Below are 26,883 nucleotides of genomic sequence, written 5' to 3'. Positions count from 1 at the left end.
AATTCAGGAAAATTTTGTAACACGGTTCTTTTTACCTGCTCACAGCCGTTTTCAACTGGATAGCCCAACGTGCGGAAAGGAGGTAGAGAAGCATTCATTTCAGCATCTTCGGCACGATAACGCGTCATTCCTGTCATCTCAGAAACGCCGTACTCTGTGGAAATAGTACCAGAGCAAATTTCAAAATCTGCATCGCAAATGCGCTTGGGATGTGGCGGAATACAGAGAAGGGCGTAATGGAGACGTTAACAAGCCAAACGTTTAAGTGTCTTAGAGCTCTTTGTTGTAACAGTGCTACCAGGTCACTTGTGACCCAGATCAGTCAGCCAGGAGTCGAACAATGGACGATGGTTTGGCATCAGCATTGCCGACCAAAAGCTGCGTGGGACGGCTGATCGATGACAGTCGGTGCAAACATTACATGCTCTCATACCTCCCCAGCCTCGCATCGCCCACAGAATATGACAAAACCCAGTTCCAGCGGCACTATCCGACATATTGAATGCACGAGTGTGAAAGTTCAGGGCTCACAGTGACCTCCGAACGTTCAGAGTGTCAAATTGAAATGTCAGACACAGAGTTGGGTGGCTCGGACCGCGTCAGGCGTGCCCATGTAATGCATTATTCGAGGGAAACTGACCAATGACCATCACGGGTGCGAGTCAGGAGTCAATAACTAAATAGAAAACGAGGTTCAGAAGCTCTGCGATGAGCATGATTCGAAGTATCTGCGAGATCTGCAGCGCTACGGCGTGGGTGTACGAAAATTAGTTGATATGCGGCAGGAAGCGTGTGTTCACTTACCATGCTCAGTGGGCACAACATCGGGATTTCTGTCGTCTGTCTCGCACTGATAGGTGTCCAACGGTCGGTAGGAGGCCGCGGCAGAGCCCGCCGCACCCCCCGGTGCCGGGCCCGGCCCTGGCCCCGGCCCGACCTTGACCGGCAGCGCAGAGGTCACCAGGTCAGCCGGGGTCTCCGACTTGCCCGCGGCGTGGCTGCCGGCATGTCACAAACGGGACCTGTTAGGGTCAGACTCTGAGCATGGCGAAGCGCATGCGATCAACAAATAATAAATAAATCAAATGGTCATGCATGTAATACGTCACAGAAACAGGCGTTCGATGTTATAAGCGCGATAAAAAGTATCCAATAATGCTTGTAAAACAAATTGAATACGACTATTTTACATAGATTCAGCCTAGCAGCAATGGTCGTAAAGAAAATATTCCGTAAAAGTGGACCACGGTAAACTATATAAAATACAGAGAAGCATATGATTAAGCAAATTGCAGTCACTTGGAACGGAGTTCAATGCCTGATTTCAACATCGATTTTTCCTTGACCAGATACGCTAAACACATCTCTTGTTTTTATTTTTTACCTAATGCCTACATTCATCAGCTGCTATAGCGATCAGTCACCACCCCTCTCTCCTGTGACCCTGTCACCAGCATGGACCTGCAGTAGCTGAACCCCCACCCCTCTCCTGCACCATTCCTACCTGCTCCGTAGACAGGCCACTACTCCACAGCGATCAGCAGGAGGGAGAGCACGCCTCCGATCAGCACTCCGATCACAGGGGTCATGGACACCTCCTGCAGATGGGTGGAGCCTGAGGGCACACACAAAGGCAACAGGTCAGCGCTGGACAGGGGCGATTGGGGGAGGGGTTCCATAAATATATTCACAGAAACACATGTCCTTCAATTTTCCGCAATTTTTCACCATTGTCTCCACTTTTCACCCATGAACCCCTGTGGTAGTGTTCTTTTTTCTCCCCGAGTCTCTCTCTCCCTCTCCATCTCCCTATCCCTCTACCTCTCCCTCTCCCTCCTCTCTCTCTCTCTCTCTCTCTCCTCCTCTCTCTCTCTCTCTCTCTCCCTCTCCATCTCCCTCTCCCTCTCCCTCTCCCTCTCTCTCTCCCCCCACCCACCAGCGTCGTTGCTGACGCGTTTCTCTGCCGCCTGCAGCGTCAGACCGTCGATGGTAACCGGCTCGCTGCGTCCTCTGTCGTTCTCTGCATAAAGCTCTAGTCGCAGTCGCAGTCCGGCAGGCAGGTGGCGCACCGAGAAATCAGGCTTAGCCTGGGTCAGGTTGCGCAGCAGTCGGCGACCGGCCGCTTCGCGAAGCTCCGCCACGAAGCGCTGTGCCAGTCCGCCGTCGAAGCCGGCCTTGCAGCGGACTGACAGGGACTCGGAGCTCTGGTTGAGCACGAGGCAGTCGTGCAGGGCTCCGGACGGCCTGAGGATAAACCAACGGTCCGGTGAAGGTGCCACGGTGTGTTGTGTGGTAGTGCCAACCATTTGTTTGCATCATTGAAAGACGAGAAACGAAGAACTTGAAAGAAGAGGTCACTTTATGACACAATGCTGCGTCTATGCTAAGCTTTTGATCACAAGAAATACGCCTCTTGAGACCTTCTTGAACCGATAAGAATAAATGAGCCGTAGGCCCGTACTCTTTGAACCATTAGAGCCAACTGCATGAAATGTTGGTCAATTGCATATTTGAGTCAATTGGTTAAAAGATATGTCAGATTCAGAGCAACAACAAAACAATAATTTCTGACGAGACAAGCATTCCAACTCACCGGCGGCGACCACGTTGAACACACGGGCCGCACCATTCGGCCGATGCTGTTAGTAGCCATGCAGATCATCTGGCCATAATCCTGGTCCGCTCGAGGCAAAAACGATATAGTGCTTGCCAAGCCATCAGAGGTGGCCTGAAAGAGATGAGCGCGGGTTTGAAGTGGGGTTGAAATACCATCAGAACATTGAGAGAATAGGTCCGAGTGAGGGACATCATGAACTTTGACAACCAGCAAGTGGATCTTATTGGTTGCCGTCGTAGTAATGACTACTATTAAGTCGTGAACTTATCCTCCCATCAAAGTGCGTGCTTGCTACGACACAGAAAACCCTGTTTACGCCCCGCCCCCAAGTCATCCTTCAGGATTGAAACACATATTGGAATTCGACTACCAGTCAATTGATGGCAAATGCATCCGTCGTCCATAACTGCAATAGGACGATAAATTTACATTTACCCCAGTCTCCCAGTTCGGAGAACTGACGTACCGCTGAGTTGGTGAGGTCCAGCGTCTCCAGCGACGTGTTGAAGCGCCAGGCGAAGGTGACCTGGGGCGGGTCAGCGTCCACCTGACATGTGACCGGGGTCGGCTGGCTGCGGGTCACCCCATAGCGCCGCGGCTGACCCGGCCGACACACGGGCGCGTCTGCAGAGAGGGCAGAGGTTATACAGAGGTCAGAGGTCACACAGGGTACCGACTTTGGAGGGCAGGGCTCATTGGTCAGATGTGAAGGCTCAGACCGCAGACGTCGGATGCAAAACAGATGGTGTAAATTGGCAGTCTGGCTGTGGCAGCATTTTGTGTAATTTTAGTTTTTTAGTTCCTTCTTGATTTGTACTCGGACAGTTGATAGTTCGCTATTGTCATTGCAAGTGTAGTTGGCATCGTGGCGTGTGTGCTTGTGCAATGTGCAGTTTTACTGCTTACATACTCTTTAGAGCGGATGTGCGCCTTGCTGCACGCTTAGGGGGCACATCTCTCCATTACCAAGTCAACGACGGCTCAGCAGATGGGTATGCTGTGCCGCAACACACGGCTGTGTTGCGGTACAGTCTATACAGCAGACGAAGAACTGGATATGGACATTGGACAGGAGTGCGGGCGGATGGCAGCTGCATGATAAGCATTGAAACGATCCGATTTGCTATAGCTCTTGACGCAGTTTTTCGCGCAGGCATCGGTGGTAGACAGTTTCCAGTTCCAGCTATGGTTTTGCTAAGAAAGACGCAACAGCTCGTAAGGTTGTAAGGATTTAGTGAAAATGACTTTTCAAAGTGATGCCACTTCTGTCAGATACAACATTTTAGAGCGATAATATATGGTACCTTGCCAATGCATTTAGGACATTGGTTTGCGAGAGTGTCGACCTGGATGAATTGCAATAGGCATTTGTTTTCAGAATATATCATTTATCTTCATGGGGCCTTCGGATAAAAACAATTCATCGCTTTTACAACCCTTGAAATACTTTATTTTTCACACCCTAGCGCAGCCCCCTGTCCAATCCCGCGCCCCGGGCCGATCTAAAACTCCAACATCTTTCCGGCACTAGTTCCCACCGGCGCCGGCGCTTATTTGCCCATCTATCAGCACCACGGGGAGCCAAATTTAATTTCCACCTTTCGGCACGGAGCGATGTGTTATTAAGTGTGGGCCTCCTCAAAAACGGCCCCAACTGCCGACAAGATAGACTGCCTGCTCGGGGCGTGGGAGCACCGCCAGTGGGGCGGCCTGCGCACCGGACCTGAGCCGGGTCTCTGACAGCAAATCTCGTGTAAGCCCGGCTTCACCGGGGATCAGACAGCTGTTGTTTTAGCCGTGGACGGACTTTGGACGCTAATGTCACAGCAAAGATGGACCGCTGCCGGAAGATGGCCCCGACGCCAGGGATAGATGGTCAGAGCACACAATGATTGAAAAACTTTGACACCTCTTCTAATATACGAAGTAATCTTTATAAGCGTTGAATGGAACACCTGCTTATAGGGGAGAGTGGGGTAAGATGCCCAGGGTGGGAAAGACGCCCCACCCCCTCTAGCGGGGAAACAAAGAATCGAATCTGGAAATTAATGTTCTTAGCGTAAAGCAGAAGCCTGCCTTGTTAACTGCACAAAAATTTGCGAAGCTCAGTTGGGCAACGGCTGGCTGGCGATTGCATGTTTTTTATTTGCTGCTTTCAAAAAATATTTTGGCGTCAAAACATTGTAAATATCAAAAAAGGTAGATAATTTTTGCGTCCCTTGCTATAGTCGTGATACATTAACATGCGTGTACTGTGTCCCAAACAGTTTGTTTCAGGGTGTAGTTTTCTGGCTAACAAATTGTGCTGATTTAATGTTACTTCGGTACCTTGGGGTAAGATGCCCCCTGTGCTGATGGGGAAAGACGCCCCCCTAAATCCGTAGGCTGTCCTTCAAGCAGCCCGTCAAATCATTTATTACATACTTGTGATGAGAGACAAAAGCCGATCTGGGACTATTGAGAGTCCGGTACGGTCGGGTGCTCCCCATGCCGGTCTCTCGGCCCACACAGCGACTTTTTGGGCGGCATCTGACTCTGAGAGCCCTCACGACGGCCTCTGTGGGCCCCATTTTTTGGTTCTAGGGCCCCTCACGACATCCTTTGAGGGCTCCCACGCGTTGGCTCCACGGGCCGCGCTGGCATCTGAGGTCCCCACGATGGGCTCGAGGGCCCTCAAGCATCATGAAGACCTATAAGGGCCCCACAGTGGTCTCCGAACGCCACCACGGATGCTTGTTTGGCCACGCTGGACTATGATGGCCCTAACGATGACCTCTGAAGCCCCTTACGACTACTTTTGAGGGCCCTTACGATGACGTTTGGTGTCTACTGCAGGCTCGAAGGGACTACTGATTCGTTCAGGCGATTCACGTGCCTATTTATGTCACTTTTAGTGCAGGGGGCATCTTACCCAGCGCCAGGGGGCGTCTTTTCCACCCTGTGGAGTAAGATGCCCCCTTTCACTTCTTCAGGAAAATGCTTAATAGCAAAAAAAGTTATCATATTTCAGGCACGGAAGTGTGATATTTTTGGAGAAAAATGATGTCGGCTTCCGTTGAAACTCCAAGTTTTGGCTTTCCGATCGTCATTTTCGAATAATATATGACATAGTCAAACCCTGGGCATCTTTCCCCACTCTCCCCTAAATTCATAAATACTTTAGTCATTCCAACATTCTAACATACTAAAACTTTGCTGCAAACCCACATTTAAGAATCCTCCACTATTTTTAAAGCCATGCGCTGCCAAGGTATAGCAGAAAATAAGCACAACTTTCTTCCCCCCTTCCACCTCCCTCCCCTCCCTTCCCTTCCTCCTTACACCTGGCGCTGAGATGGACCGGCCGGCTGACGCCCTCCCCTCTGCCCTCCCACTCTCTCCCCAGACCCCCTTCCCTTCCTCCTTACACCTGACGCTGAGATGGACCGGCCGACTGACTCCCCTCCCCTCTGCCCTCCCACTCTCTCCCCAGACCCCCTTCCCTTCCTCCTTACACCTGACGCTGAGATGGACCGGCCGACTGACTCCCTCCCCTCTGCCCTCCCACTCTCTCCCCAGACCCCCTTCCCTTCCTCCTTACACCTGACGCTGAGATGGACCGGCCGACTGACACCCTCGCCCTGTACCCTCCCACTCTCTCTCCTCTCTCTCTCTCTCTCCTCTCTCTCTCTCTCCTCTCTCTCTCTCTCTCTCTCTCTCTCTCTCTCTCTCTCTCTCTCTCTCTCTCTCTCTCTCTCTCTCTCTCTCTCCCTCTCTCCCTAGTCCCTCCTTACACCTGACGCTGAGATGGACCGGCCGGCTGACGCCCTCGCCCTCCGGGTTGGAAGCGCTGCAGCTGTAGGGCCCAGAGGCGCGCCGGCTGAGGTTGCGGATCACCAGGCTCCGGTCGCTGATAGTGACCATGTCACTGACCCCCAGCTGGGAGCTCGGCTCCACCGGCATACCCTGCACGGAAAAAAAACACACAGACGTGAGGTAAAACGAGCAATAACCACGTCCATGATAACACGACATAGGGTTTCGAAAGACGAAGAAAAAGAAGAACAGGCAAAAGATGACGAAGTACTTAGAGCAGCTCGTAATAAAGAATGCAGCAGGAAGTATAGGGACAGGGACTTGAGAAGAAACTGCACGGATTGCTTACGCTTATGAATTATCAAGAATCAATCAAATGGCGTGCCATGTGTGTCAATTTATGGCACATAATTGGCGTCAAGTGTTTGATATATTTCCGCACAGCCCAGAATATCTGTCCAACGACAGCCGCTGTAAAATTGAAATAAAAAATGCCTCACGTCGTTCTTTCAGCGCATGGAATGCCTATCGACGCCAAACTTCCGTCTCTCTTTTCGGTTAATTTCATAATCGCATCTCTGCCTCTGACAATGACCAGCGCTCCCACGCAATCGAGCGGCATGCCTTCTCTCCTGAGTGGCTGTCATGTCTGCGGTCCCTTTGTGGGCGCGCCTCTGACCGGAGTCCAGCGGAGGATGAACGGTCTATCGAGCGGCCGACCTCTCGACCGGTGGCCTGGGCACGTGGGCCGGCCTCCGGCGGCGACGATCGGCCATAGCAGCCACCGGGGCAGGTGGCGGCTACCGCGACGGGCTAGTATAGTTGCATTACATATATCAAGACCGAAACTGAGCAAACATTCGTGCGGCTTGTCAGTTGGGAGAATGAACTATTAGATGCAAGTGATTACAACTGTTCAGTTTGTATTCCGTTTGTATTCCTCTTGGCACGTATTTATTTCATTGTAGGTACCTATGCAAAACTTAGCACACATTCATCAGCTGTTAACTAAAGAAGAACTTAACAAAATACTTGGAATTCCGACACCAAGCGAACAACTTCTAAGGGACTCCGATGCATATCCCGCAGGCAATAAACCACGGACAGGACCGGCCAGCCCCCGGCGCGGCGGCAGCGGGCAGGAGCGACGAGCACATGACAAATGGAGGGTCCGGAGAGCAATCAGTGGCTTATAATTCTTCTTTGTCAGACCGGAGCCCCGGCGGGCGACATTCAAACACCGGCCGGTGGCTGCAGCAGTGATTCATTGCGGCAAACTGCGCCTCCGACCGCAGATTGACCTCAGGTGACAAGGGTGGACTGACCTCAGGTGACGCTGGACTGGCTGCGGGAGACGTTAGGTGACCTCAGGTCAGTGTGGACTGACCTCAGGTGACTGTATAAGACTGACCGTGGACTGGCTGCAAACTGGCCATAGATAAGCTGACTGGAGAACACGGTGTTTGCCAAAGTTAGAGAAGTACGACGTTCGCAGTCGGCTATGATTTTACCATGAAAGAATCAGTTTAGTAATTTACCAGTACTGTGAGGCGGCTGCTGACCAGGTGTACATAGAATAGAACGACACTAATCTTGAGATACATGAACACACATATTTACTCAGTACGGCAAAACTGTAGTCCAGCCAAAGACAAATTCTGAGTGGCCAACAGATAACGAGCTCAGATCGACCGCAGAGCATCGCATTCGCCACCGCCACCAAGTCTGTCGTGTGATTAGCACAGCCTCGGGCCCGCTAACTCCGATTGTCACCGTCGCGCCGCGCTCCAAATGAGCGCCCTGTCACCCCGGCTGATGCATTTGTGGCGCAGCAGTGACAAATGACCACACTCGCATCCGAAGATCATAAAGCAACGCAGCCGGCAGCTGGGGCGAGGAAAGCGGCTTCGGTTGAACTGACTGTAGTGGGTAGCGACTCGCGCTATGCAGGCTGTCGATACAGCTAACGATAACATATACGTCGATAACATATACGTCGATAACAGTTACGTAGCTTGGAGGCGGAGGGCGCATTATGCTTTGAAGCAGCTTGTCATATTTAGGCTCCGAGCTGTTAAAATTTCGCTGATAAGATGACAGAGCTTGTATCGGAAACGTGTTGTCAATGTTAGAAACAATCAACAGCAATCCGCAATGCATGGCTGAAACAGTTTTCCTACCTTATGATTCCATTTGACGCTGTAAATTTTGGGATTTGCTTGTATTTCACAATCAAAGTAAGCATCAGCTCCTTCTTGTATTTTATTCGGGTCCAAGGCGTTTCCCAAGCGAAGGTTGACTTGTGGAGCATCTGCGGGAAAAAGGAGCATTCGTCACTCTTTGCTACCCAAGGGAGATGCCTGACGTATTTAATAAAACAATTGTGCATGAACAGGTGCACCATTATTTTCAAACGCTGCAGAAACATGCTACTTGTGGATGTTTAACATGAATTAGACAAGGTCCTTGATAAGATATTGCGGGCATTTCGGTGTTACTCAATAAATATTCTCACTTCAGCAACAGGCAACATATAATTCGAAGCTCAGAAAATCTACCAAGCCCTCCCACTACTGCAGGAGCAGCACCATCTCACATCGGACGTTGAGAGTCCTCCTGTCCTCGATGATGCCGTTGGAGACGAGGTCGTTCTCGGCTCGACAGACGAGCGGCAGGCCGTGCTGAGAGGCGCTGGGTCGGAACGATACGGAGCTGCTGCTGACGTTACCTCGGCTCACCGCCTGGCCGGGAAGAGAACAACGGAGGTGACACGCTCGAAAGGGGGGAGGTGGACGGTGAGCGTGATCAGCTGGAATGTGACTGGCAAGGGGAGTAGGTGCCCTCAGAAAGAAGTGAACGGTGATTGTGGTTTTAGCAAAATGGACGGCGAATGGATGCGGATTGCACAATCTGAAGGATATCGGGAGGACGAAGATGACTCTCACTAGTTGAAGGGAACGATATAAAAAAGGCAGATTGGGGAGAATGACATTCTATGAAAATACACCTAACAGATACGCATGGATAACGCTTCATTACACCCTTGATTACAAGACATATCTATGGTGGTGTTCTTTATGTGTTGAGAACCATATCACAAATATTGAGCTGGCAAAAAAACGTTTAGACTTCCGGTTTCTACCTTCTTGTAGGAAGCGGAGGACGGCGTTGTTTGTATGGCTAGACCGCTGCAGCGGTCTGTAGTGAGAACGAAATCCCATACCGCTTTACGAGGAAAAAATAACAATAGATCAAGAAAACGTTCACAACACCACTGCGAGGTTTTAGCGATGTGAGTGATATCACATTGGAATTACAGTAGTCAGATTACCTTATCGCTTCCAACCAGCCAGCACAGCGTTGCAACGCGAGAATTATCAGGACTTCTCAATCTCCAAATCACCAGACTCACAAGGGGCGAGACGTAAGCCATTGAATTATTGTCATATATCAGGCTAGGCTGAGCGATAACGGTAAGTGATGGTGCCTATCGCCCTGAATGCACGCCAACTGCTGATGGAACAGCCGGTTTCGTTTATTTTGCCGCCTTCCAGATGACAAATGAAAGTGGCTAAACGATGCGACATTTTTCCTTCCCCCGCCACTGTCGCCGAGAGAGCCCGGCCGTTCTGTTTCGTATTCTCAGGTGAGACGAGCCAAACCATCGCTATGCAGGGCAGAGAGCTGACAAAATGTGCTTCTTTCAACCATGTATGGAGGTGAAAACAGCATCAGGGTGCACACAAAAGGGTCACGTATGCTTGAGACTGTCAGCATGTTTAGCTGTGTAATTACATTGGTTTATAAGCAACTGCCTGAAAAGCTGCAGCTGTTCGAAACTGGAATGGTCTTGGAGCTATCCCTCATATTCATAATTATTCGCCACTGCACTGGTTTAGAAGCTGGATAAACTAAAAACTCTTACCATAAAAAGCGCAGTTATAGTTTAAGAGCAAAACCTGATGAGTTAAGGTGAACAGTAGACGATGGACAGTCGGGTCTCCGACCGCGTCAGGTCAGGTCACGGTCAGGTCACTAACCGCGTGTTTGTGTCCGGTGAGGCGTCTGCTCCCGATCCACCAGGTGATATTGGCAGGGGGCCGCGAGCCGTAAGTACGACACAGGAGGTCGTACGACTGCTCCGATGACATGGAGTTCAGCGAGGAGCCCAGCATCTCCACACTCAGTGGTCGAACTGGAACGAGGAACAGCTGTCGTCACCGCGGTCATCTTCATAAGAGGAGTTTAACACTGAGTTCCCCGCTGCCTAATCTTACTAAATTACGGACAAGATAACACACCGTATCAGTGTATTGTTAATGAATGACATATCGGTTGGATGTAAGTCGACCTAAATAAATAAAAAGATCGCAACAATAAAAGGCAGTCCAGTTGTTCCCAGACCACATTACATAGATGTTCTCCATGCTTTTTTTTAGAGAAACAGCAGCAATACTTTCATCACGAGGCTGCGATGGTGGTATCTGTTATTCTGAGCACACAATATCCGGACGGACATTCACTAAGCTCGATTGTCATAGATGCTGAACGGATTGCCAGTCTATTATTATTTCTCCATCTCTTTCTCCGCCCTGCGACCGTCATTTTCCTGAGCACCGGGAGCTGATCCGGACAATTACCCAGAGAGCAGTGCGCCGTATCGCTGTGCGCCGCGTGACGCGCCATGAACCCATCCCGGCGGTCCCAGGCCGCACGGACGGCCGCCCGGGCCCCGTGCGCCGCCCCCGCGCCGGATGGCGTGCCGACACCCTGTATTAGCGCGGCGCCGGCTGACATATGCGGCGCGGCGCCGGCCATTACGGTGCACGGCAGCCGATGGCGCGGCGGCGGCGGCGGCGGCGTGGCGGCGGCGATAGGCGGCGCGGCCCATCACTGCGGATCGGTCACCGGTATTGCGGCGGCCGCGCCGGATTGTCGGCCGCTATGAAGATGAATACTGGGGGCGCTGCGAGAGGCCTTTTTGCGGTACCACGATCACTGAGATGGATATTAGTGGACGGGATGGGGTGCTCAGGGAGGAGATGGTGTGGAAAAACGCAGAGAACGGGCCCTACACCTAGGCTCCAGCGCGTTACGTGCACCACCTCTTTTGCTCATGTTTATTTGTTACTATTTTTGTACTTATTTAGTACTTATTTATTATATTTATTTTAGTACTTATTTAGTACTTATTTACTACTGCACGTCATAAAAGCAGCTTGACATGTTAACCCGCGCACCGACGGGGGGGGGCGGATATCCGCCCCCCCCTGAGGTTTTTCGCGGATAGCGGGAAAACCGCGGCGCGTAGCGCCGCGAAATTTGGTATGACTATTCTCTCATCAATTTTACACATGGTGTGCAAGTTTGAACCTCCTAACTTTTAAGGTCAGGTCACCAGGTCACTTTGAATGACCCAACCTCAAGTCACTTTTTTGCAACTTTGTCACCGTGCCAGAGCTACAGTAGATGTCGGAGGCCTTTGAAAGTCGCAGGATGTTATTAGGTCATTAGTAGCTACAATTTGTATATCTCCGAATTTTGATGTCGGTGACCTAAGGTCAGGTCAATTTCGCGACCTCCCCATTATAAGTCAATGGGCGAAAAATCAACTCCCTGTTTTTACCACTAAAACGGGTCAGAATGGCCCCATATACCATATATGACTTCACATACGATCAACCCTCACTACCTTGAGGTCTGTTTTGCTGTTGGGCAGCTGTAAGGTCATGTGACGTCATCAAAGGTCACCAAAGGTTTTTTGCCAATAACTCCTTACAGGAACAAGATACAGCCACGCGGATGGTCTCATTGTGTTCAGCTCGTCAAGACGCATCGAATGATATACATGATGACCTCGAGGTCACGTGACCTGAGGTCAACCTTTGACCTTGACCTTTCGAGGTCAACATATATATCATTCGATGCAGATTGACGAGAGGATCACGATGATGCCCTTAGTTTGTTCCTATCTTGACTACTTCGAAAGTTATTCGAGAAAAACCCTCTCCATATCTCGCGCCGCCATTTTGACTTTTTCGACCCCTGTGACGTCATCTTTGACCTGACCTGAAAATGACCTTAGTAAAAATTGTAGACCTTGTCCGTGCGTATCCGATGCCGTTTACCGCTTGTCGCTATCTTGCTTCGTTCTCGAGATCTCAGGGGGGGGGGGGCGGTCATCCGCCCCCCCCCCCCGTCGGTACTAAGTTGGCGCAGACCCCCGTCGGTGCGCGGGTTAAATATATCTGTAATAGAGAAAATCGAGCCACTGTAGCACTGTTCCTTGTCTTCTAAAAACTCGGCAGCCTTTTGCGCTTAACCCTGACCTAAAACTGTAGTATTGAATTGCAAATAGACTCGTCAAGTCGCTAATTAACTGCAAGTGACGCGTAGTATCACCACTTTTATTACCACCTCGTACAAACGATCCGGATCAAAACCAGCTCAAGCGTCACGATCCGTTTGTAACTGTCAGGCACATGCTTCTGGTATTTTCGACTCGCATATGGCCCTCCATGCAGCTTGAGGTGTCTGCTGCGCTTATCGGGTCATTTGGAAACGCTTGGATAGTCAGATATTCTCCGTTGATTTCAGACAGTCCTGATGGGCTGGGGTTACCAGGCAGGAGAGCCATGGGTACGTGACGCCGCTTATGGTTCTCAAAAGCAAAATAGTGATTCTATACTTACCCTCAACACCATTTACTGATAAACATATGTGGGTGTTCATGATGATTATACTCACAGTAAATGTCGAGCTCCACATCTGATGTCGCCGGCTTGCTGGCGTTGGTGTTCGAAGCAATGCATGTAAGACGAGCGTGTAGGTTGTCGCGGATCAGCGGTGGCAGGTGTAACTCACAGTACACTCGACCGTCGCTAGATGGCACTGCTGATGCGTTGACCTCTCGGCCGTCCCACATCCAGGCCAACCGAGGAGTCGGGGTTCCTGAGGATAGGATATACGCCTCTGAATCGTCATGACTTGTGATAAATTCGCAGTTATAGAGCAGCAGCTATCATTTGTCTTTCCTAATCTAAGCATTTTCGTACCAATCATTGAAACATTTGCACAAGATCAGTAGAGCATTTCAAGTAAGTCCCTGTCGCCCCGCCGCGGCCACCCCCGCACGTTGTTACCACGGCACCACTCCGTTCACCACAGTGCGTGAATCTCTCTGCGGAGCGCGGCCGGCGGCGCGTTGCCATGCATGAGCAGCCCGGCTGTGAAGCTGGCCACTCCATCAGGGCTGGTCACGGCGGTGCGTGACGCCCCTGCTAAACTGAGCCGCCGTCGTCCTACGGTGACCGCGTGACCCCACCGCCGCAAACGACGAACGTCGCCTCCCGTCGGCGGCGACAGCGCCGCGGCGTGACCGGACGACGGCGGAGACGCGCGCGGCGAACGGCGCTGCATTGTTAACGCGGCCGGAAAGTGTGGGTGGGACTTTGCGCAGGTGTGACCGCGTACAGGGAGAGAGAGGGTGTGACGCCTCGATGGAACAAGTGATAACGTTGTTTTATTTTCCTGATGGGGTGATATGCCAATTTTGTGTTATTCGTGACGTTCGTGACATTCATTTACCACTGAAGTAACGATAATTTCTGGATATATCGCACAACATGTCAGAAGGAACATACCCGTGATATTTTTATTCTCGCCCACATTTCTATGAAGTGCTCTTACAAGCATTTAGTTTGTTACATAACTACCTTCTTCAAACCGGCCGGAGAAGTTTTCAGATGCGTAGTTCGCATACAAATTCGTCATTCTGTACAGCACCATATCTCGCTCAACCCCTCCTTTCTGAATTGGACAATGGACATACCTCCGTCTGACTGGCATGTGAGGTGCAGCGGTGCGCCCTCCTCCAGGGGTCCGATTCTGCCAATCACCTGACGGCCACGGTGCAGAATCTCCGGCGGGTTCGGTGGTACTGGAACGCAGGGAGAGATAGAGAGAGAGAGAGAGAAAGAGAGAGAGAGAGAGAGAGAGAGAGAGAGAGAGAGAGAGAGAGAGAGAGAGAGAGAGAGAGAGAGAGAGAGAGAGATGAGAAAGAAATATAGGAATAGCGTCATGCTTCTTGCATTGTGTTCCGTGGTGCTGTTTTCAAGCGAAACATCATTTCAAATATTTGTTTGTACTCAAGGAAATTTTGTTGTGAAACGCATTTCACATTGTGAACAAATAAACTGCAACATATTTTTCAGTATTTTTGTTTCCTTCTGTATTTAAAATTTTGATGTGGACATATGGGGCTGTCGTGAATTCAGGCGTCGCAAAGTTTTGCAGGACACATTACGTCCACCAACAAGGTCATTGGTGTAATTTATGTTGGAACTTGCGCAATGTGGAGTCAATAAATTCGAATTTAACGCCACAAGACTAGGAAACAGCGTATCCAAATGAGGCGAGCTCGCCTATTATGGCACATTGTAGTTGTTAACACTCAACCGGCGTCTGAGGGACGGGAAACTTTACAAAATTAAACGTCAGCGTAGATTTACGCGACACCTCGACGACCGACCGTGAACCTTCCGGTGTCATGGCGGCGCGCAGCCTGCTGGGTCTCCAGCTACTAAACACATGAGAGTGGCTAATAAACACGTGAGAACGGATAATAAATACATCAGAGTGGATAACAAACACATGCGCTGGAACATATCACCTTCCGCCTTTCTCCCAAAAGTCGTTGTTTCAGATACACTGTAAACATTTACTGTCATCTTTTTTTCTAGATATTGAGATGTTGCACTGACGAATGACGTCAAGAAGACTATTTCCCACCATACTCTGCTCTGTATCACAAACCACACATACCTCTGCACACGACTTACTGATGACGGTGAGATTGACGCGCTGGTTTCGCGTGGGGCTCGATCGGAAATCCACCCGACACCGGTAGAGCGCCTCGTCGGCCGCCGTCACAGCGTGTAGCCGCAGCGCAGGGGGGTCACGGTTGGTCACAAACTGAGCTCGTCCTCCACGAAACCGATCCTGCTCCACTGAGCCCTCGGAGAATGAGCGCTCGCCTCGCGCGTCAAAACTGCCGGTGTAGACGGGTAGGGGTGGGGTTGAGTGCCGTGATATAAGCGGGGTCGTTTGAGGCGGGCCGTAACAGCGATGTGGGTGGGTTAGGGAGGGTGGTAGTGGTGTGGGCGTAGAGAAAATGAGCCTCGGAAGTTGGCTGCGGTAGATAATGTGGGAGCGATGATGGCCAGCAATGAGCTCTGATATGAAGGAGGCGAGGTGGGAGGCGATGAGGTCCATAATCGGTTAATTCATGTAATTTAGCAGTCGAGCTGTCCGTTAGAAACAAAGGAGTCAAGGTACTGCGCACAAAAAGCTTACTTAGGGAGGAGTAAGAAAGTATTTGTGTAAAACTTTACAAAATGACGTTTTTAACTTTATGCTGCTAAAAACTATAGATCACTTCACAAAGTTTTTCAGCACTATTTTACACTGTTCTGTTTTTACCCAAAATCGTCTACTGATCATTCCCAATCCTGTCTCACTTGTACAGTGGCGTGCCGTCGTCGTCCTTATACCAGAGCACGAGCACAGCCTGGTCGCCGGCGCTGATGGTGCTCGTGTCGCACGGCAGGTCCACGCTGTGGCCAGCCACTCCCTCCACCTCGATCACAAAGCCTGCCGACACAAAGGGCCGCGACACCTCAGACAGTTGTAACACTATTTATTGAACACCTAAATCATACGCCATTTGGTGTTCAGCACCCAAACCACCCTGCCACGGCGTCGGCTGCTGGGCGGCGAAAAATAGAAATATTTAACACATTTATACAGATTGACGACGGTTCCCTAAAAAGTATCATACTAAATATCTGGAAAGGTTATTGATAAAGTCAACGCGTTGTGCGCTGCGCCACTTCTATCAGCAGAAGGTCAGTTGTTTCACTGTCCTGTTCATAGATGGCAGTAGTGGTTAGCGCCTGAACGTTATGCTGTACCGCAAGACACGCGGCTATCGCAGCATTCCGGAGGTCGGCTGAAGAAGCGACGGCATCGCTTGTCAGAGCATGTAAGCTGGTTGAGTGAACCTTCAGAAATGCAGGGCAAATTATGAAGTGAGCTTCTATTGCCATTTTAACACGTGTTACGTAGAAATCAGCCCTTTCATAGCAATTTACACTATCTCTGTCACGCACACTAGACCTTTGGATATATTCCAAATGTACCGCAACCAGCACAATCCAGCACATGTTCCAGTAGAAATGCCGCGACCTACCAACAGAAGTCATTCTCTGGTCGTTTGCTCCCGCTGCCAGCGACGGCAGAAAAGTGTTCTCCCGTACAATTGCCGCCGGTCGCATGGGATGTGGAAAGGTCCGCGGGGGCGGGAAAATAAATGGCTCCAACTGTCGATCGGAATGACCCCGGTCCCTCGGGACAGACTGCTGACTGGCGGAGGGGGGAGACCTGCTGTCGCATTCTCCAGCCCTCTGCCGTGAATCAGATGTTGAAGGTATAGAGGAATACCGATATCCCTACATCCAGATTTCAAATAATATATAACGTGCAAGAAAAATGATTTTACTTGACATAAACGATTGGCAACTGATCATTTGATCCCCTTAGAAGATTTAGAAATCAGCATGCCTTATTATTTCGTAATTCGATTTCGTTGCATATCCGGATGAATACAGTGGTGCTCTTGGTCCAATTTATTGACAAAGCAAAATACATATAATCCAAAAACTCTACCATAGTCAATTTTGATGCACGATATCAGGTCCCCTAATTCTGCGACACACGTGGAAGCACAGTCATATGGTCGCCCAATCGTTCCCCGTTGTCCAGTTGATCTTGCCGAGCAGAGGTCAAATGATGACCGTAGGTGATCGGGTACACTGTCTCAATAGCAGAGTCTACCGGCTGAATTGGACCCGGGAGGCTCAAACCGGCCCACCGAGGGCGCTCTAGTTGAGAGTAGCAATGCAGCACACGTTGCGTAATTTCAGACAGCTGTATTGAAGTAGAAGTTGCGAGAGCTCTCAAATATTCACGAGAAACTATGAGCTACGAGAAAGCAGGGCTGCTTAGAAATAATCCAATGCTGCTATTTTTCTTTTGGAAAGAAATCTACTATATCCAACGATAGAAATCGGAATGCATCAACATTTTGTTAGACAGAAAATGTCTCTGATAAAATATTAGAAACGAAAGCACAGTCCTTTAAATGAAAAAGAAACGTTTTTGTTTTAACGCGAACTATAAAATATCAAAAATAAAGCAAACATAACCGGTTCAAGCGCCTACCACTATACCAGGGTGATTTGAACGGTCGCGTTACGCCGAAAAATTCCACGGCGCACAGTCGACTGACGGGCATTGGCTGTCGGGTGTCGGACCAATAGACGGTTACCGAGCACCGGAAGACCTCCAGGCGTGGACAGTCGACGACGTCTCCTAACGGCAGGGATGCCGCCCGCCCGCCGAAATTGCCGACAGCACGAGAGGTCGGTGCGTCGAAAGCGGCGATAGGAGTCGACGGAAAGTCGTGCTGTCGGGTAAGTGACAGTTCATGGCGAATGCCGCATTCGGTTACAGCTAGCTGGCATGCCGGTATACATTTGAAAAGGAAAGCAATTGATCCTTTTTCACTCTCGATGAATATAGAATGTGTCAAAGGCCAATGTATGTTTTATAAAGTGTTTGTGAGCATTTGGTAATGGGCTTATATTAGACCCAAATATGATAAAAGTTGAAGTATTTACGGAACCAAGTGGAAAATAGTCAAGCTATTACAATATCCATAAGGCACAAATTGTATGCCTTGTCCTCCACTCACCTCTCTTCAGAATTTTCAGCCGCTTACCATTTATGGCATATGACAGCACGAGCTTACTCGCGCTCTCTCCAGCGCGGCCCTTGAGCCGACACTAAACTCTTGTTCGCGGCGTCGGCGAAAATTGGCTTTCTTTACGACGGACCTGTTTTGCCGTAAGGGGTGGACGACCGACAGTTGAGCAAGAGGCATCGCGGAGAGGGAAGGGGGAAGGAGCCGCCGCTCGGCGGCCCGTAGCGGAGGGGTTGGCGAGAGGGAGTGTAGGGCGTTATCGATGATGGGTTCTTCGTTCGAGCAGAAACACTCAGCTGGTAGGCCGATGGTCGCCTAAACCGTCCACTGACCAGGGGCGTCATTCACGACACGATAAAAAATCCTGGTCAAGAAAATTGGTTCGAGCGAGAATGGCAATATGTACGGAAACTGCGCACAGGATTTAGCTGCTCCTAGACAGCAAATAATTTCACGTGGTAACATGTAAAACATGTCTTTAGTTTCACCTTTTGTGGAAAAATATGTGTTCGGATACACTGACAAGCATTTCGACGAGCCAGCCCGCTCACTCGAATCAAACCATTCGACATAGATGGAACCTCAGTTTCCGGCCATTTTCAAAGTTATTAAGTCGTAATATTTCCGTATGAGTCACGATTCCTTGTCCGGTGCGCGCCACTCTGATACGATCGCCATTCCAATGAGGCTCGTCCGACACCCGCCGCAGAGGAAATTATTAATGTAAATTCTTGCCAGACCGGCGGGCTGCGGCCACTCCGCGGACCACAGTGGACTAGCGATGGTAGGGAGTAGTGTTGGAAGAATGGCGGATCCGGCCGAACCTGCGTGGGTTAGGGAACAGACCCCGCTGTTCCCTAACTGAAAAAAGGCTGTCCGAAAGCTGGAGGGGGTTTCATAGCATGGCTCGTGATGAACACATGGTCCATGATTCTGAAAAGTATGACCATTGCTTGACGGTTACAGGACCGGCAGAAACAAAGAATCATATGATGAGACAAAGGTTGGTTTGTTTGGAGTGGGCTGTGTAAGCGTCTTCAGTATATAGTGCCGTTCAACTTATCCAAAGTATCAAAAAGTAGAACTTCAAAACTTCACCACTGCAGCTAAGCATGTAAATCTCTTTGGAATATTTGTCACTGAAATGAAGCTCCCAGAGAAGCAACTTCCAGTGACAAATAGACTGATAATCTAAATCTGACAGGCGAAGACCACTGCTAATCCGCCGGAAGGCACTAATTCTGCGCTTCAATCAAGCTTCCGTTGAGGACTATTGTTGGGCGGTTAGATCAAGATGCAACAGCCCCTAAGGCGATGATGAATGACCGCGTGACACATTGCTTAATTACCTAACTAGTATGATCAAACGAGGTAAGGATGTAATAGATGTCGTAGCGGAAAACGATTTGAAGTAGATTCATGAAGTTCAGCTGCATAATACAGCGTAATATGCATATTGCATGCGAGTATAGGTACTGCATAGTTACGGGCACACACGCCAAAAATCCAGAAATGCATTCATAATTAGGCATAATACACGCGCAGTTTCTTCACGCATAACATGCTCCATTTCACCAACCCTCTGTCTCGAATAGAGCTTCCGTTTGGCAGGGTCGATTCCTCACTCTCGCTCTTTCACTGGGCCTGCGGAAACCTAAGAAAGCCGGCGGGCGGGGCGGACGCCACAATAGCCATAGTTCGCGATTACTCGAGACAGCGGGGTAATGCGTCGAGGCAGGAGTTGGCTGTGCTCGGGTGGTGCTCCGAGGGAGGGGGGAGGGCAGAGGTCGATAAAATGCTTGGAGTTGCTCCAACGAACATCTTAGTCCCATCACTGTCTCCAACTTAGCCCTCGCCTGGCGGGAGGGGGGATGCAGCCTCCCTAAGTTTTTTTTTTCGCGAATAGCGTAAAAGGTGGTGTCGCGTAGCGCCGCAAAATTTGGCACAACGTCTGGGAATGAGCCTTTTGCCACATATCCTGAAAATTTCAGGTGTCAGTCATTTCAGGACAGGACACCAGCTGTCACAAAAACCGGTACAAATCGGTACAATGTCAGGTTAAACAACATATTGAGCGGAAACCGAATGAAGAGCTTTTCGACGTGAGTGCCGTGGAACGTAGCGCTACCAAATATCAGACACAATTTGAAGCATTCATTTGACACGTGTCCTGGGAGCACTGAGCTCCGGTGACCTCAGGTCAAATCCCAAGGTAAACAACCGGTACATTGTCAAAATGCCTGCGAAAAACACTATTTCTTTCCATAAAATCTAGAGTTGTTCATCGATGTATTCCAACTTTCAGGATATGCTAAGCTCACCGCATACCATCACATGCATCCCGTTTTTTCCGATTCGGTTGACCTGAGGTCATCTAGAGGTCATGACGAAGTCTAAATAAATTTTCCCGAATGGCTCCAACTGTGAAAACTTGAGAGACATATGCTCGATTTCAACGTTTGTGTGTTGTGATACCTTAGTATTCATCAAGTTGGTGTTTGCATGCTGCAAGAACACTAAATCGGGTCAACTGAGGTCGACTGAGGTCAAACTACGGTTTTACTAATGACTTGGCACACCATGGCTAGAGCATTACGCTAGGCTAGAAATGATGTCATTGCATTCCTTGTGATCCGCCGAGTCGAATGATTTGCGATATGAAAAAAGTAATTAGGGAAAATCGTTTACCCTCTTTTAGAAAAATATTCATTTATAGGTACCAGCCCCCCACAAAAAAAAATCCCCTAAAGTATTGGCCTAAAGTCACCAACGTTGCACAAGGACGAGATTCACTATGGGCCCACCTACCCTGTGAATTTGGTGTCTTACCTACAATGTCATAGGAGCCAATCGCCAGGGGGGAGGGGTCGTATCAACCCTTTCCCTCACAGTCCGCGTTATGAAAAAGGCCCTCGCAGCTGGCGAGAGTAGAGATTGAGAGTAAAGAGAGCTAGAGCTTCGCAGAAAAAACGAGCCTGTTGCCCGTGACGAGAGGAAGCCGATGATACCCGATTTTAAAGTCCTAGGTCATTAGTTGACCTTCCAGGTCAGGTCAATGACCCAAAGTCGGGAATATCGGGACCTGTTAGAAAGTCGTAAAGTGTGGCTGCTAAAGTGTTTTTCGGGGTGCTGATCACGAATATCGTGTTAGTTCTGATCACAAATGATGTCTTCAAGCATTTAGACCAGGTCGGGTCAGGTCAGGCCAGGTCAACCAGTAGGCGTCGTGACGGGTATTCGTAGTACGTGTCAACCGCCTCTCACAGCTTCGTAACATGTTACAAAGGCACTAAAACTACTTTGTAGATGTTCAAATGGATGCTAAATTCGAATTCAGCTCCAAAAACTAGCCTAGAAACATGTACAGCTCGAAAAAGTGAACCGAGGTCACCAAAGGTCAATGACCTGACCTGACCTTCAGGTGACCTTGACATGTACCCAAATGCATGGGAGCAGCATCAAATCTCATGTTTCAGCGTTTGAAACCACGAGAAGCTTGCAAACGCGCGGCTAATGTGAGCCGACATACGCCGAATCGCGATTCCGGCCAAACATGGCCTCGAGAAATAGGTCACAGGTCAAAGGTCACTTGGGTCAGGGTCATGAAATTTTCAGGGTAGGTGTAAAATTGATCAACTCGAGGCTACTGAAAGTTTCGTCGCGCTCGGCCGCTTTTTGCGCGAGTTATTTGCGAAAAACCATGGGGGGAGGGGTGGGGTCCATCCGATCCCCCTACACATGCGAGGGTTAAGATACCCTGAGGCTGAAAAACTTGTACTTTGATTTTCAGGTCAAGGCCAGGTCATCACAACAGAAAGCTTAAATCATGACTCGGTCACGGGTCACATGTCACATGTTTCGTGACCTATATGGTTCATTCAGGCCATAGATTTTGAAATAAGTGTCGTTTGTGTCATTGGAGGTCATCTTCAGCTTAATAGGTATAGCTGAGGTCAGGTCACTTTCGGGTCGAAAAGGTCAAATTTTAAAGTTGAAAATTTTCAACAAAAAGGATGTCTATTGGATGCTATTTAAGCTCAGTAACTCGCTGGTACTTTTTATATTGGTGTACGATGTAAAAAACGTACGAAAAAAACGTACGATTTGAAAAGTTAATTATAGTGAAGTTTTGACTATGACGCGTATACCTTAGCTATTTTCAACGATATCGGGCTAAAACTTTATAGTGCCATGTTACATAGGCACCACAATTACTTCCTAAATATTCGAATGGACGCTTCATTCGAAATCAGCTCCAAAAACTACCTATACAAGCATGTACACCCCGAAAAGTCATCTAAGGTCATCTAAGGTGAATGACTTTGACCTGACCTTCAAGTGACCTTTGGAGCCACTATTATGCATGGCACAAACAACATCTTATATGTTACAACGTTAATAGCTACAAAAAGACAGAAAACACACGGAATATGTGTGCTGACATATGCGCTAATCTCGCTTCCGGCCTGAATAATCTGAAGAAGCAGGTGACTGGTCAAAGGTCATTTGGGTCATGGTCATGAAATATTTATGGTATGTACAACTACAAAATGAATTCACTTGTAGATGTTGTAAGTTTTGTCGCGATCAGCCACTGTTTGCGCGAGTTATTCGCGAAAAAAACGAGGGGGGCTTTCGACACACCCCTTAAGCCCCACCTCTCTAAGTGCGAGGGTTAATTAAGCCGTGACTAATTCCTAAATGATGGTGTCGTTTCGACCAAGATATCTACTTGGGTACCGAAACGTTCTGGAGCAGCATACAAACATCAACACTACACTAACTTGCATATGACCACCATTAGAAAACACAACAATGCAAGAATGCACGTATACAACCAACGATAATTTAAACGTCCTTCTTACCTGATGGTTGTGTCCCAGACTGATATTGGCCAGTGCCCAACAATGCCGACGCCAGCATTTTTCTTTCCGAATAGGCCGGTCCTTATGTAATCCTTCCGTGTGTTTCTTCAGGCTCTCTTTGAGACTATGAAAAGTACGACCAGTATTGGTACTCACACCTTTCTTTTGAATTAGACGGATAAACAGGCGCCATGCCTATAGATTTGCCCAAGCAAATGATATGCTATATGAACAATGCATGCACAACTGTCTATAATCACTGCCATCCGCCGCGTCGGCACACCGGTATCTCCTCACCTTCTCCCCACACGGCCTTGACTCCCCAACTCACACCATCACACTACTGCATACGGTGACCGGTCACACGGTGGATCTGAATGCCTACGTTTTTATGCCAAAGTCTGAAACAACTAACGATTATCATCAGAGTAGAAATGTTGAAATTTAGCATCTTAAAGCTTTTAATTTAAAAGTTTATAAGTGTGTTTTAACGCACTTGTCCTTATTGATTGAGAAAAGAGCGCACTTTTGATCGTATTACCTAATACGAAGTAACGCAATCGAAGTGTGATTCCGGTCCACTGTGCGTTTTCAGGCGCGCTCGATAAAACACCCAGGCCTGGAGAAAGTTGGAAGGGTGATTTTCTGATCCTTCTTACCACAGAATGACCCTAAGCGAAAAAATGCCCGCGGGGCGCTGCCAACGCGTGCCAGCGGCCCTGCTAGTAAGGGCGAAAATCAATGTATGTGTATGCGGAGCACACCCTTAGCGCTACGATGGCTCCTTGGAGACACCTGGAGAAACCTCTGCCGGCAGAAGGGTCAGGTCCCTCGCAGACGGCGCGGCACGGCGGGAGCTCAGCGGGTGGCCTAGCCGGAAAGAGGATAAAAATAGCCGACTGGCCCGACCCAGCGAGGGGTGACCAAAGGGTGACCAGGAGTGAATGAGGGAACATACACGCGGCACCGAGCAGCCGATAACAGCACCGGACGATTAGAAAGTCATAAGTCAATGCTGTATTTTAGGCGTAAGGAAGCATCCATGTAGACGGGCGGACTGTCTCCAGCTCTTCCAAATATTGCTAATATCTTGCTCCAACGAGCGTTGGCACGTTGGAAGTTTTATCGACCACTGGGGGAGGGGGCGTGGAGAGTGGCGCAGAACAGTGCTGACGGAGTTTCGATGACTCACCACAGCCGGCGGCTGTAGCACGGAATGTTTGATCGCTGCTCGGAAATGTTACGGTATCACTTGTTCTCGTTCCAACAAGCTGCCACAATACAGCCAAAGAGCCTCTGATCGATCACAACTAATAATACATTACCAATCACACTAGGAAACACTTCTGGTTATCTCTGTAGTCTTCTCTCCACCACAACGCTACCAAACCAACGGAAAATTACACCCCCAAACACTGCGCTGTCGCGCGGGGCCGACTCGCGGTCGCACGACTGCCGTCCGCCGTCCGCGGCTCCATTAGACGTCGTCGGCCGGCCGGCACAGCGACGTTACCGTGTAAATGAGCGCACCGGTCCGAGCCGGCATGATAAGGGGAGCCGGCCAGGGCCGTTACTGACGCCATTCCATCAGGACGGTCGCGGACGACACCGAGCTCCGACCCGGGGCGGCGTGCGACGGTGTCGACGCGACGGTGTCGACGCGACGGTAGTGACTGTTGACATGCCGAGCACGGAGAGTCCGAGGAGGGTGGCGTGATGATCGGTCGCGACATGATGTTGCAAGAAGCAAAGATTGTGGCTGCGTCGTTAGGGACTTCAAAGCTTGTGGCTGAGACGTTGAGCAAAGCGTGTGGTTTTGTTCAGAGTTGATAGAGACACTGGTAGGGTTTGAAAGGCATGAAAGGCATGTATATAAATTAAACATGCTTATGCATACCATGTTTCGGGGGCTACGTAACGGAATAAAGTATTTGTCTATGAACCCAGCTACACCACAAAGAAATACAACGTACCAAAGCCTGCAAACCACCCATTCATAAGTTATCGTATTGGCATGCATCCTTCCTGGCCTGACTTCTGACCTAATTCAAATGTCAAGCTTCAACCGCCACCAATTCATCGTCGAGGTCCGGGTCAAGTCCAGCTAGGTTTCTCGCCGAGGTTCGGCTGGGACCGCGACAGCAGGAAGTACCTAGATCCCTCTACTGCGCAGCCCTCTGACAGCCCGTCGACCCGCCAGGTACCCTCAGGTCGACTCCCACGTTCACATAAGGCGGGTCGAATATCCGACACGGGATAAAAGGGCAGCTGCGGGAGCGGTGATGAGCGTGAAAATAAGATCGTAGATATCAAAGGATGTAATATAATTCCTAAAAGAGGGCCGAGTATTGGCGCGATGTCATATATGACAGATATGACACCTATCTGTCATACTTGTCATACAATCCATACCTAGCCCTCGCTGGCACATGGGGGGGGGGGTGGTTGCCACCCCCCCCCCCCCCAGGTAGTCTTTCTGCTCTGCACTCAACATTTTTAGAGCTAGAAGGATGATTTTTCGTATAGCTGCTCCTCTATCCTTTTTTGATGTCCACTAAAAATTTCAAATTTCTGTGGTTTTTGGTTTCGGAGATATGACCTTGTTTTTTAGGTCATGTCATGACTCAAATGGCGAATTCTCAACATGTTGCGTTTGCCATGGGCCTTGTGAGCTTTTGACACCTTGATTTCGGCATTTTTTGCCAGTCTTACATCCCACCTATCATGGAACATGTTGTTCGACGATGTACAGTTGTCAAGGTCAGGTTCAAGGTCAACCTAGGTCATCTAAGATAATTGCGTTTTAGGCTAGCAGAATTTGCTTTTTGTGAAGATTTTTTACTGCATTTTTGGTAAAAGCTTCTCAGATCATGATTTCATGTAATATGGACACAAAAACAATCGGTGCACACATCAGTATACACACAGACACACACAGCCATACAAACACATATAATTGACCTTGACCTAACTTGACCTGAAATGACCTCAGCTGCAAACATCTGGTCGGGTAGTGTGACAAAGAGGTTCTAGCTGGCTTGGCACCAGAAAACAGCATCGTCATTGGTATATGATAAGCAGTGCACTTGATATCCAACGGTGACCCAAAACAGCAACATTTTTTTAGTTTGACCTGACCTGGAAGGTCAATAAATGACCTGAGAAGGTTAAACTAGGTATCATTGGATTCGTCTCTTCCCAAAGAATCTTTTTGGTCTTTACCGCTAAGCTCTATCTCCAACAGGAACGAAATGGCGCGGGGGGTGGCAACCCCCCCCCCCCCATGTGCGTTCTAGGATGGGAAAATGGCATGTGCGGGCGAGGGCTAGCGGACATGGCTCTGAAAACGTCATCCAAAGTTTAAATCTTGACCTATTGACGAATGGATTGCGTTTTGGCACCGGTTTCAACCATATTGAGTGAATCGTCTCGCTCTTATCTCGACATGCAAACGACACGAGCACGACGACGTTTCAAGGGATCGTCGTTGAACGTCTCTCGCCAGATGACGTCTCCAAAGCTCTGCAATCCTTTCAGATGTCAGTGTCTGGGATTGGAGGCACTTCATGGAAAGTGTTTGAGAGTATCGACCAATTTTAGCATTTTCAGCCTCTGGTTGATTCTTTCCGTCGATGCTTATAGTCTCCTGCACTCGAATTTCGTCTCCATTGGATGGAGATTTTATCCGCCCGAGTATTTACACTCGTTATGTTCAAGCCCATCCTCTATCCGTGCAAACTGTCAATCATACCTATCAGAAGTTGGGCAATGCTTGTGGATCAGGT

General features: G+C 49.3%; 1 protein-coding gene across 1 annotated transcript in view; it reads right to left on the bottom strand.

Moving 5' to 3' along the window:
* Window positions 1-1,585: 1,585 nt before the first annotated feature.
* LOC122371899 (nephrin-like) overlaps window positions 1,586-26,883 on the bottom strand; it is a 50,964-nt gene continuing 25,666 nt past the window's right edge. Inside the window, exons 2-13 of the mRNA XM_043348670.1 lie at window positions 15,931-16,063; window positions 15,253-15,461; window positions 14,244-14,351; window positions 13,160-13,363; window positions 10,453-10,607; window positions 9,009-9,153; window positions 8,593-8,723; window positions 6,391-6,562; window positions 3,084-3,241; window positions 2,607-2,728; window positions 1,941-2,244; window positions 1,586-1,615 (exon numbers count right to left, since the gene is read on the bottom strand). Of these exons, the coding sequence (XP_043204605.1) occupies window positions 1,586-1,615; window positions 1,941-2,244; window positions 2,607-2,728; window positions 3,084-3,241; window positions 6,391-6,562; window positions 8,593-8,723; window positions 9,009-9,153; window positions 10,453-10,607; window positions 13,160-13,363; window positions 14,244-14,351; window positions 15,253-15,461; window positions 15,931-16,063 (1,871 nt within the window). The remainder of the gene's footprint in view (window positions 1,616-1,940; window positions 2,245-2,606; window positions 2,729-3,083; window positions 3,242-6,390; window positions 6,563-8,592; window positions 8,724-9,008; window positions 9,154-10,452; window positions 10,608-13,159; window positions 13,364-14,243; window positions 14,352-15,252; window positions 15,462-15,930; window positions 16,064-26,883) is intronic.

Source organism: Amphibalanus amphitrite, unplaced genomic scaffold, assembly GCF_019059575.1.
Source record: "Amphibalanus amphitrite isolate SeventyFive unplaced genomic scaffold, NRLGWU_Aamphi_draft 001290F_arrow, whole genome shotgun sequence".
In the NCBI taxonomy this organism is placed as follows: Eukaryota; Metazoa; Arthropoda; class Thecostraca; order Balanomorpha; family Balanidae; genus Amphibalanus; species Amphibalanus amphitrite.
The sequence above is the reverse complement of the archived record's forward strand: the minus strand, read 5'-3'. Positions and strand labels throughout refer to the sequence as shown.